The sequence below is a fragment of the Lepisma saccharinum genome, chromosome 13, assembly GCF_977018435.1.
Source record: "Lepisma saccharinum chromosome 13, izLepSacc3.1, whole genome shotgun sequence".
Classification (NCBI taxonomy): Eukaryota; Metazoa; Arthropoda; class Insecta; order Zygentoma; family Lepismatidae; genus Lepisma; species Lepisma saccharinum.
The window spans coordinates 77,284,103-77,297,098 of record NC_139241.1 but is presented as its reverse complement, the minus strand read 5'-3'; the positions used below and the strand labels follow the sequence as shown (position 1 = coordinate 77,297,098).

The window sequence follows — 12,996 nt, the reverse complement described above, 5'->3', positions numbered from 1 at the left end:
CCAGTGTACACGAGACAGGAGGAAACCGCCCTCCCAATGCATTTGTTTTGCAGTCTTGCCAACCTCAAACTGTGTAGTCGAAAATGCTCCGCCCTTTATCGATGGCAGGCTAAGGAAATGGACGAATAAATTAAAAGCAGATGTCGTATTTTCTTACTAACTTGTACAGAACAATAATACCTCCGCTTTGTTTAGCGAGCTGCTAATTATGCTTTAGTTTCCACAATAGTAATAGTAAATGAAATTTAGGATAATTGTAGTGAACCTCACTATATTTTCAGTATTTCCCCACTACATTCTTAGGCTAAAATAATTCTGTCTTCATTTAATACCCTACCCCCCCCCCCCCCTAGTAGATCTTCCCTCGAATATACTGACATCCTGTATAATGATAAATTTGAAAGTGCTGTTGTGAATATTTTTGGCTTTACTGGGAATATTTCTGCATTTTTCTGACATATTTTTTATATTTTCATGACACATTTTCCCATTTTTATGACATAATTACATACATATTTTACAGTTTCATAGGGCATACAGTCCCGGGCCTTACTGAACACCTTGCTCGAGATTTCTTTGATCGTGTACGGACGGCTTAAGGATTCAATCGCAGATTCCTCGAACGATAGATGCAAATCAGGCGTTCAACATTAGGCAACCACATTCACGCATCGCAAACGCAATTATTGGAGCGAGGTCTGCTGACGTGCCGCCGGCACCCTGTAGTCCGTTCTTCCCACAATGCAAAGGGGCGGGGTGAGGGAGATTCCCTCAGGGCCGGCAGGGGGTGTCTTGGGCTGCTAGAGCACCTGGAAGGGCCCTTCTTCACCTGGTCTCCTTGTTAGTGCGATTGTGTCAGCATGCGAAACAGGTTGCCAGCCGACGAATTTTATATTTTCGCTGGTTTCACGAGGTTAATCGCGACGAGGAAGGATGAAATGCACGTTTTTACCGGCATTGCTGGGAAGGTTGTTTGTAAAATCTTCAATGTACAGGGTTAGTAATAAGCCGGCCCCCGTGGCGGAGTGGTTAGCACATCGCGCTACGACGGCATGGGTCCTGGGTTCGAATCCTGGCCTGGGCACATGTTTCTGAGTCTCCATTCATCACTCATCCCAATCTTCGCAAATTAGCCAAAAGTACCACAAGAGGCGAAGTAAAATGAAGCAAATCAATCAATCAATCAAAGTATTAAGGTGCGTTTTATACAGCGTGTATTGATACACCTGTAGATTGAATTGTATCTCCTGCAAATATGATGTATAAAGAAACAAACTGCCGGAGTACTAATTGAGGTACAGGGTGTTTCAAAAGTCGCGCAACCGTAACTTTGATCGCTTATAACACGAAAACCGGAAGACAGATTTACACCGGGTTGTCTGTATCATAAAGTCCCATTATCACTTTACTCCACACAGAACCTTCTGTAAATTTTTCCATGGCAGACGTCCATATGTCATTAAATCTTGACCCTTGGCAGGAAGAGTGTAATGCGGTTACGGGGAACAAGCCTCAAGGTATTAAGCTCACCGTAGGTGCACGGCGTTCCTCGTCGAGAAATTTTTCACTCGACTGCGTATTGGACACAGCCGTCTCGCCCCTTGGTCATTTGCTGCAAGCACGGGATCCTCCAATATGTCGTGTTTGTAACGTCATTTTAACTTATTCCGCATATTCTTGTTGAATGTACCGAATATGCTTTCCTCAGGCACACTTTTAAACTTCCTAACTGTTCGTCATCCCTGTTGGGAGATGACGACCTAGTTTTATCAATGTTTTTTGCTTTTCGCGAAGAGCCAGACTCTTCCACTGTCTGTGAGAAAGCTTCTAGTTTTTTCTTACTTTTTAATGTGTTTGTCTAGTGCAGGTCCCTTTACAGCCTTGCACTTTTTATTTTTCCCAAGGGACTTTTAACACCCCTTCTTTTAAATTTTTAAGTAAGAATTTTAGATACGGGAATATTTCCCCATATACATTGAAGGGTGCAATATGGTCTAAAGTGCCGACGCACCCAAAAATTTTGATTGAATCAATCAAATCAATGAAGAAGACTTAGGTGGAAAAGATTGGATTGATCTTGCCCAGGATAAGAACAGCTGGAAGGTTTGTGTTGCTGCACCCATAAACCTTCTGGTTTAAGAAGGCTAGAGAGTTAGTTAGTTAATCGATGGCCGAAGTAAGCGTTAAAATGTTTCCAGAATTCCACTTTTGGGTGAGAAAAATATACAATTTGATGTCTCATGATCATGACAGATGCCAATATTTCCGATCAATATTGGTCATGTGCAACATTTGATGAATTTGGAATTGGCGATGGGTTAAGTATTACCTGAGCTGGGAACACTAGCAGGACGAAATTTTGTCACCAGGACGGGACGGGACATTCCTCTGATTATAACATTTCCTGTATGGACTAAAGTAATATGTTAAGTATTAACATAATATCTCAATGAATGAGGCTTTATAATCCAGAAAACACGGTGTAAGTATCCCTTACGGTTTTCATATGCGATCAAAATTTGGGTTGCGCGACTTTTGAAACGCTCTGTAGCTATTTGCTAGTGTTTGACTGGTATCCATGGAGTATATCAGGGTTCCACCGTAAGCAGAGCTCCAACTAGTCTTTTTACCTCATCATTGCCAGTGGCACAACAATAGAATACCCGATATTCTTGGAATTCCCTGCGATCTACAGTTGACAAAGCGAAGGTCGAATTTCTGTATTGTGTGCACATAGGAATTTCAGTTGTGGAATTGCCTTACGTACAAATTCCGTAAGTTTCAAGTTGCGTTACATTCTGTGGAATTTTAAGGCATGTTCATTAATTTAAAACCTTATGAGCGCCAGAACGTTAACGTTTTAACATTTTTTTAGTGCGTTTTAAGCCTACGTGCACCTACTTTCACTACAAAACTAAACTTGCGTTATTCTGTGTCACTGGCAACCATGCGTCGCTCGCGGCATGCAGCCGTTGCTTTACGAGCCGAAACTTGCCGAGGACGCCCGAAGTGTCGTCGGGGCGGTTCAACTCGCACAGAAGTTGCAGTAAGTTGCTCAAAGGCGGCGCTGTGGTGAAGTTGAGTGTTGTGAACTGTTGCGTACGTTTTCGATCGTTGTAGATCCACGTGAAAAGGAGTGAACCGCGTTTTGTTACAGTATTATAGGTGACAAAGTGTTGATGTAGAGGAGAGAATGAAATCGTGTGCTGGGCTCGTAACGGAATGTCCAGCAGGAATGTGACGTCAGTGACCAGTTTTTCACGTGTTGTGTGTTCCGAGCGTGTGATACTGGACAGTTTTTCTGTACAAGGGGAGGTGTGTTGGTGATTCTCGTGGATTAAGTAGCTTTTTACAGTCTTTACGATGGGTAATCGTAAGTTCAGCGTTCAAGCTAAGGCTGCATCGTGTGTGATTCTCGTGTCGCGTTGCTGATACAGTGACGAGGATATGTTCGGCAATTTCGTGCAGAAGTTACAATCCCTGAGCCCTTTGGGTTCGCCCATCACAAGCCCAGTGAGTTCGCCCAAGTCGAGGCGTAAGTTCCCTGTGAAAAGTCCACGCTGGAGACGACGGGAAGAGTACAGGGAGGTCCAGTCCGATCCAGAATTGGACGAGCGGGATTCGGCAGGCGGTAAAGACAAAAGGAAGAAATGCGAACGGCTGTACGATGTTCCCCAGCGTCGCTCGAAGCCTATGGCGAGGGCCAGCAACGGTGTGCTACAAGGATCCAAGTCACTGGGCCGGCTGGACGGGATGAGAGAGGTATGTGTCTTGTAGTGGCCCCAGGCGGTGGCCTTTTGCTGTAGCTATGCCGGAGCTCGGGTTCAACAATGAGATGTTCTTATGCAACAATGGGGATTGTTCAAAATGTAATGTTGATGACATTTAGGCGCCAGTGCTGACTACTTAGGCGTCAAAATGCGATCATGAAACAAAACTATAAGGTAAAACGGGGAAGCTTGATTTTTTTCGGAACGACTTAAGATGACCGGACCACTCTCCGATTTTCTTCATATTTGGCATACTCACTAATTGAGGCCTCCTAATCACGAATCTGAAGTTAAAAGTTGACGGAAACGTATAGAAATTGCAAAATAAGCCGTTATTTTTCAGAATGGAAACCGTCGATTTTTGCTATTTTTTTTTGTTTCTCAAGGAAATATATATTATTCCTGGTACTACCACGACACCAAATTTTAACTATGTAACCTAACCTAACCACACGTCAATGGTTCGCAGTTATTTTGCAATTTCTAGATCCTGATACTACCACGACAATAAATTTTAACTATGTTTGCCTAACCTAACCACACGTCAATGGTTTGCAATTATTTTGCAATTTCTAGACCTTTCCGACAAATTTTAACTTCATATTCGTCATTAGCAGGCCTCAATTAGTAAGTATGCCAAATATGAAGAAAATCGGAGAGGGGTCCGCCCGGTCATCTTAAGTCATACCATTTTTTCAATCATTCAAGACCAGGGATGTATTAAAAATCAATTGGTTATTCTCACTTTGAAGATAAGCCTTAACTACAGATCTCTACACTCGGGATCACTGGCGTACGCATGATTCTTTTTCGGGGGAAGGGGGGGTCTAAAGTTGTAAAGATAGTTACTTTCTAGGGAGGGTGCCGCATTCACAATAAAATATTACATATATTCATAACTTTCCAATTTCCTAAAAATAGCAATATGGGTTTGCATTTACCACTTAGTTTTTCATTGGGTTTTATTTGACAATGTTGATTTTCACAAAATTTCGAAGGGGGTGTATAGCCCCTTCAACCCCCCCGCCCCTGCGTACGCCAGTGCTCGGGGCGAGACCTTTGCGCCCCGTGCCTGCTTGGAGCAAATGTTATTCTCCTAACGTACATTTCTATTGTTGGATTTATCCATCCCCTACCCAGGTTTTTCAAATATTCCCAATTCTTTTTACCCCCCAAATTTACAATATGTATGGGCATTTCGGTGTTAAATATACCTTCCCCCCTCCCACAGATAGAAAATTCTTAACATATCCTTGATATTAACAGTGAAAGTTTTGAAAAAAGAAATGGGTGGGTTAGACTCAAGAGATTTGTTGTAAATGTATACAAAACATAACATCCTCCCATACTTTCATAATACCGATATGCCCACAGATAGTGCAAATATACACTATCACTGAAAAATATCAAATTGGGGATCTAACAAATAATTATGAAATAGTTTGATAACATTCGCTCAGTAATTAAGTAGTGAGCATTCTTTGAGAGTATAAAAATGCAACTTTCTGTTTTGTTAAATGTTGGGACTGTATTTCAGAAATATAGTAGGGTGGAAATATTGGGTGGGCTCGAGCCCCACTGGCCCATATACGTTGGCGCCAGTGGATGAAGTGTTTGGCCGTGTTCATTTCGTTGTTATATTGGGTAATTTGCAGCCTGCTACGACTGTTGACTACTGTTTCAGCATACAGGGACGTGTTAAGCGTAATATAATAGTATTTGTAATATAACATTGTGAAAATGTTGTACATTCTCCTGTTAATGTAATAAAACATCACGGCTAGGTATTATTTCCTAACTGACAATTAATACTGAAACGTAGCAATTGTGTATACTTATCAGAACCTCTATTTTGACAGTTGCCGATTTTCAAAGCGCCCCCTACACGTATTTTAGTTCTCACTTGGTACATGGGTATCGCCGCCACTGACAAAAAGTGTTGTTTTCTGTGACTTACAGGCCTGTAAGTCCTATTATTATTATTATTATTATTATTATTATTATTATTATTATTTAAAGAGGCTTACATCTAAGGTTAGTCTATTTTACACTCATTATCTAACTATAAAAAACAGCTTTTTGTACTACATGAATTAATGTTATGCAAATTGTAGCTATATAGATATTCAGAATATGGAAATTACAAATATATGTAATTTTAAAAGAAAAACATAAGTAGTAGTTGGTAATAGTAATGTAATAATAATAACAAAAATAAATCTGAAAATCCTAATTCTTGGTACATAATATATTCATACCGAACTGTTATGGAGAGGGATTGTATATTTTTATCAGGTCCCCCACCTGTGAAAGGTGCACTTTTTTTACTTTTCTAACTTTTTAATGATTTCTAGAAAAAAAAGGGGGGCATGTCTAAAGGTTGAAACTTGGTGAATGAGCACATCTATATCAGAGCTCTTTATCCAGTAAAGCTCAACTTCCTGACCATTTCCCTTCTTGCAAACATTATCTGCTAAAACGTAAATTTCACCCTTTCATAATCCATATATAACAATGGCTAATGCACACTCTTGTAGCTTACAGTTTGCTGATCATTTTGGTTTTTGTTCCACATCGATAGGATAATTAGGGGCTGAGATATTTCAGATTCGGTAACCACTTACGACACCACCAAATGGCGGATCTTTGAAAACAAATATGGCTGCCACTCGAAACCTACAACCACTAAAATTAAAATAATGACTGTTTTCAACTAACATGGTAAAGTAACTGCACAGAAAGAAATAGTTTTTTTCAAAAATTGTCGAGCAACATGGATTGGACCACTTGTCATGGATTGCCCCTAATATTAATAATATTCAAAAGTTTCTGTGACTCTGCCTTCTCCCCTGAGAAAAAAATCCTGCGTCACCCTTGCTTGGTGCCCTGCACATCACATTACGATGAACAAATACAACATCTGTTTTTAAGCAATAAAATTGACTCGAAAATGGCAGGGCCTCCTCGATTGTGTAGTGGTAATGTTGTGGCCGTGTAATGAAAGGGTCCCAGGTTCAATCCCCAATACAGGCACATCTCTTACGTTAATCTGTAGGTCCAGTTCTGAGGCTGACAGCGGTTCCACTCCGAGCGAAGCGAGCAAGCGTTTTTAAACATATTTATTTTTAGCTGACGATAATACGAAGGGTGTCCTGTTAACAGGGTGCCAATACCTTAATAGGGCACAGAAGCGTTTACTCTTTGGTAAATTTTTGTCTCGTTTGTTCGGCTTCTTGGGAGACCGCCACCCCCCTCCTCCCCCGTAATCGCGGCTATGCTTTGAAACGGTCCTTCGAAAATCTTGCCGATGCATCAAACATTACAAGAATCAGAAATATACAGAGTGTTCATAAAGTCCCGGTACCCCCACAATACTTTCGTATGATACCGGGACTTTATTAACACCCTGTATGCTTGGCTGGTTTATTTGATTGAATTGTTTAGCGTCGCTTTGCTACCACTTCTGGCGAATCGCGATGATGAGGATGAGTGATGATGCAACTGGTGAATGCGCTGTGCTAACCACTCCGCCACGATGGTCGGCTGTCTTTTGTAATTTTTATTTTTGATTTGACGTCGCTCTTCTCTCTCCTTTTGGCAAATCGTGACGATGATGATGAGATGAAATTGATGGAGGGATACGAAGAACATTATGGCCAAGGCATGGAGAAATCTAACCAAATGCCTGACATATAATACTACTACTAGTAATAATGATGTTTCGCCAGGGGTCCCGGATATGAATTCCGGCGTGGGTGTTGTTTGAGTGTCCCATCAATTTCATGACATCATTCATTCTCATCTTAGCTATTAGCCAGCAGTGGCAAAAAAAGCGAAGTAAAATAAACAAAATGAACGAAAACAATAATAAAGTTTATAATTAATTGGTTAAAAATATTAAGGTATTAATATTAGATTGGGTCAATTAATAATAACTCGCCTTGTAATCAAGGGGTCCCGGGTTCGATACCCGGTGGAGGTACATAGTGGTTCGGATCACACTTTAAACTGTAGGTCCAGCCCGATTAGCCTTACTGTGCATAAAGTGGACTTAAAACACAAAATCAATCAATCAATCAATTAATAATAACTAGGACTACGATTTTTTACCTAAAAATCACCAAAATATGCAAAATAAAATGTGCTCTTATGACCTAAAATTATACAAAATATGCTCTTATAAGTGGACTGTTTCAAACATTAATATCTAAATGCTGAGATATTTTCACTATTTTTAGTTAACTTTATGGGCCCTGAGTTGTAATGCACAATGAATACTTTCTCTAAATTCTCAAATAAAAGTGAACAGATTTTGCTGCGGTCAAAAAAAAACAAAAAAACTCTCGAATCCACTTCGAAAATGATTGTATATTTCTTAAAAATTCAAAAATATGCTGAATATGACCGAAAATCCATCAAAATATGCTCTATCACGCAGAAATGGCCAAATATGCCCTTAAAAATACCTTAATTGAATTAGTTTCTTCACAATATGAATATGAATATTTAGGGAACATATCACCCTTACCAAAAAAAAATATGCTAAGTCATAAAAATCCCAGCCCTAATAATAACTATTAATTACGTGTATATGTAATGATATTTATGACTAGGGAGCGGAAGTTGATGACTTAAAAAATATAGGTAGCCTATATGACCTATAGAATGTCCTAAAAAATGGGAAAAAATGACGTAACAAATGCAAAAAATGACCATTAAATTTGTTAGTTTCAGGTTAGAAATTGAAATGAAAAGGAAATTAAACAAAATTCAATCTTGCTTTAAAAAAAAACACCAAATGATACCACATGCACATTCAATTAAAATATGCAACGAGGATTTCTAATGGAAACAACCGAATAATTTTAAAACAATTTTATGAAAAAGTCATAGATATACACTGAATGAATTGGTGTAAAATGCGTTAATTTCCTACATCTTTGCCTGGTGATGTAGTGTGGTGTGTTTCTGTGGCACTGTAAAGAGAAATAAATCCTGCGATTATATATATATATATATATATATATATATATATATATATATATATATATATATATATATATATATATATATATATATATATATATATATATATATGAGAGAGAGAGGGAGAGAGGCCTATGTTCACCTTGGTGAAAAGTCTCAAGAATATTACCAAAATGAAAGAAGTGACAAAATATGACGAAACAATATTTCGAATATTGCGAAAAATGCCGAAAATCGGGGAAAATGACCAAAAACCTGAAAATTGGCAAAAAATGCAAAAAGAATGCACTTTAAAATTACCTTTTTTGGGTTCTAGACGAAGTGTAATATTGTGTGTATCTAATGGGCATCGTGTTCGAGATGTCAGAAAAAATATAACATTTCATCAACTTCCGCTCCCTATTTATGACTATTATTCAGTGTCGTAGCAACATATCGCGAGGCCCTGGGCGAGATTAGGATGCGAGGTCCCCACCACCCCTTTGAAATCTCAATGTGAACCGATACAAAATTTTCACGGATACGTCATCAAATTATCATATTTAAACATTAATAAATTACAAAAGAAAATTATATTTAATAACTTCACTCACCTTAAAAATGTCTTTCTTTGTTTTCCGGGAGCTGAAATATGAAGCTGTAGGCAGGAAGTAAGAACTGCTTATATTTTCAATTGCCTTCTTTTTGCCAGTTTTTGCAATCTCTTTCCCCTATATAGTATATGGGGTTGATGGATTTGAAAACCTGCCCCCCACTCCAAAATAAGTTCCGACTTCCCTGTCTCAAAGAAAAGGCAGTCAACCAACCACTGATGAAATTCTGTTTCCCGAAGACTTTGTACTGTACTGTATAGTGTATTTAGGCCTATGCCCTTTAAATACACCATAATAAACGTGTTTTGTTGTTATAAACGGAGTTTTAATGCACTTCCTACTGTTCTTTTAGGTTATTGCAGTAAATCCGGACTTTCGTTAAACCTGTCAACTTATCCCCCATTAGTCCGGATTAACGAGGTTTTACTGTACTTGATTACTGTTGTATAACATGAAGTTGATCTATTTCCGAAAAACTTACATAAAGTAAAGGATTAGATTGTGATTATACTGATAATAGAAATAATGATCGGGGATTTTACTTTTCGTCAGCTGGACCTAACAAGCTTTTAGTAATGCATTTAACATTTTTGGCTTTCATCTCATTGGAAGGACAGCTATTCTTATACATGTTTTAGTGATCTTCAATTGACAAAACAGAAAATGAATACGTACTGTTACGTCAGTATTCCTATATCACCATTTTACCTGTTCATAGTAATAGCAGTGGTGTAGTACAGGCATGTCAAACACGCGGCCCGCGGGCCGCATGCGGCCCTCGATATATTTTTGTGCGGCCCCTTTGCTATTACTTGTTTTTAAATAGTAGAGCCTTCAGATGTAGTTGCTAAAATATCTGTGTTTTTATATAAGACGATGTGAAATTTCACACGTTTTCCTATTGGACAGGATATACCCGTCGGTAGGTGAAAAAAGGTGGTCGTGTTGCTTTATTGGGGTGGTTGACGAATGTAGTGATGATTACCAGTTGTTCCGAGTCCAAGGCTAAGTCATCTGCCTGCGCAGTTTTCCCTCCGTAATCTAGAATGAGGGGAGGGTTGAAAGGAAAGGGGGAACAAGCTGCCTTCGCCCGAAAACCTACTAAAGTAGCTCAAGAAAGCAAAGCTGCGGTACGCGCAAGCTACGCATTGTCGGAGTTGATAGCTAAACAGTCAAAACCTTTTTGCCGAAGGCGAGTTTATTAAACGGTGCTTGGTAAAAGCTGCTGAAATAGTTAATCCCGCAAGTGTAAAAGCTTTTCAAGGCATTTCACTATCCCGCAACACGGTTGCTGAAAGAGTAACCGAACTGGCCTGTGATTTGAGTGATCAAATTAAAACAAATGTGTCAAATTTCATTGCTTATTCCATCGCTTGTGATGAGAATACAGACATCGGTGGTGTAGCTCACTTAGCTGTGTTTCTTCGTGCTTGTGATGAGCAGCTATTGGACATTGCACCGTTGCATGACACTACTACCGGTGAGGATATATTTATTGCTGTTCGTGAACTTTTGCGGAAGTATGATGTACCTCTGTCATAGTTATCCTGTGTAGCTACGGATGGTGCCCCTTCAATGACGGGAAAAAAACAGTGGTTTTGTGACAAAACTGCAAAACGAATTTCGTGAAACCTGCGATAAACACATGTTCCATCATGTGTATTGCATCATTCACCAAGATGTCTTGTGTTAAAAAGTAATCAACATGGAAAGTGTGATGAAGCCTGTGAAAAAAGCTATCAACTTCATAAGATCTTGTGGCTTAAACCAGCGACAATTTTCTGCTTTCTTAACAGATTTAGAAAGCGAATATTCTGGAGTGCCCTACTACACAAAAGTGCGCTTGGCTATCGTGTTCTATGTATGGTTCTTGAAAGATTCTGTAACTTGAAAGATGAAATATGCCAATTTTTGGAAAGGAAAGAACAAGACACCAGCCTTTTTTCGCAACCAACGTGGTTACAAGATCTTTCCTTTCTTGTTGATATAACGAAACACTTGTGAGATTTAAATTTGAGACTGCAAGGAAAAGATCAATTAATCACCAACATGAATGATCAAGTCAAAACATTCGAGCGTAAGTTATTGCTTTGGGAAAAACAGTTAAGAAACAAAGACTTGACGCACTTTCCAACTTGTTCTAAATACAGATCAAGTTCAAAGGACCCTGTTTTGTACAAAAAGTACGCCGAAAAAATTCAGGTTTTGAATACTGAATTCGAGAAAAGGTTCCACGATGTTCGTTCTTTCGAAGACAAGATCTCCCTGTTTTCAGCCCTGTTTACGACTGACGTAGAAAAAGATGCAGCACATTTGCAGATGGGAGTAATTGAAATTCAGTGCGACTCAACTTTGAAACAAAAGTACTTTTGTTTCAAAGTTGAGTACTTGCCTGCACGTTTTCCAGAAACCCGCAAATTTGCATGTGAAATAATTTCAATGTTCGGTAGCACTTACCAGTGTGAAAAACTTTTCTCACTCGTGAAAGGAAACAAGTCACCAACGAGATCCATATTTTCAGACGTTCATCTTAGCTGTGTTCTGAAAGTAGCTGCTTTGAATAAGATGTCTCCTGATATTGATAAGTTGCTGGCAGAAAAAAGATGCCAGCTGTCAGGCAAGAAGCAATGATCAAGTTTCAATAAATGTTCAATATACTTTATTAAGTGTTATGTTAGTCATTCTTTAAAATAAAGTATTAAAGATAATTTTTTTTTCCTTGCGGCCCGCCCTATCTAACACTACTGACTATTTGGCCCAGTTCATATTTTGAGTTTGACATGCCTGGTGTAGTATATCGTTTTTTTTTTCCTTTCTTCGCTTTTACTAGTGCAATTTCTATTCTGCCGTCGAACAAGGTCAATAACACAAAAGGAGATCAGCAGTGAATTTTTATGTTTAAGTATCTAAGTATTTATACACAAAAAATACTGTATTAATATTTATTAAACGCCCAGGCACCTGACGTCTGCGGTTTACAAACGATTCCGGAATACACAGATTAGTCAGCTTCCGGTGTGAATTTGTTGAGATATTAGACCACGATATTTTATCGTCACGATATTTCGGCGATATATCATGGAGACGATATATCGCCGGTATCACTGAAAAAATATCGTATCGTATCGTCTGTGGCGATCTTTTCTTGATATATCGCGATATCAAATTTCCGATATAGTCCACCCCTACTTTACACCCCTTTAGACTAGAGAATTTTCCCTCGCGAACTTAGAAGGGTGCAAATAGGCCATACGTGCCGACGCACCAAAAATTTTAACTTATCAATTTTTGGACTTTGTAGTTTTTCGGATGAAGTGGTGTCCGGACCCCCCCCCCTCTGAATACGCCCTTGTCCGTATCCTCTGCTCTGTCCCCTAAGATGTAAATGTCTGTGTATGTATGTAGTACACCCAACGGCAAAAGAAACAGTAGGCGAATTGTCCATAATTATTTTCATTCGATCTGTATTACACAATGTGATGACAATGAATTGAAATAATGACGTCAATAAGCAAAGAACAATGCCTGTTTCGAACCTACATAGTTTTATTCCTTAAAACAACACAGAATGTAGAATAAAAAAGTAATGAAAATAGCTGTGGACAATTTGCCTACCATTATCTTTGCCGTTGACCGTACCAAGATTG

General features: G+C 38.9%; 1 protein-coding gene across 3 annotated transcripts in view; it reads left to right on the top strand.

Annotated features, from left to right (window-relative positions):
• LOC145997440 (uncharacterized) overlaps window positions 1–12,996 on the top strand; it is a 697,926-nt gene that overhangs the window by 339,728 nt on the left and 345,202 nt on the right. The window contains exon 1 of one of the 3 annotated variants that reach the window (XM_083134480.1): window positions 3,067–3,762. The exons of the other annotated variants lie outside the window; for them this stretch is intronic. Within the exon in view, the coding sequence (XP_082990606.1) occupies window positions 3,448–3,762 (315 nt within the window). The 5' untranslated portion in view covers window positions 3,067–3,447. Of the gene's footprint in view, window positions 1–3,066; window positions 3,763–12,996 lie in introns of those variants that run through there. 3 annotated transcript variants of the gene reach the window in all.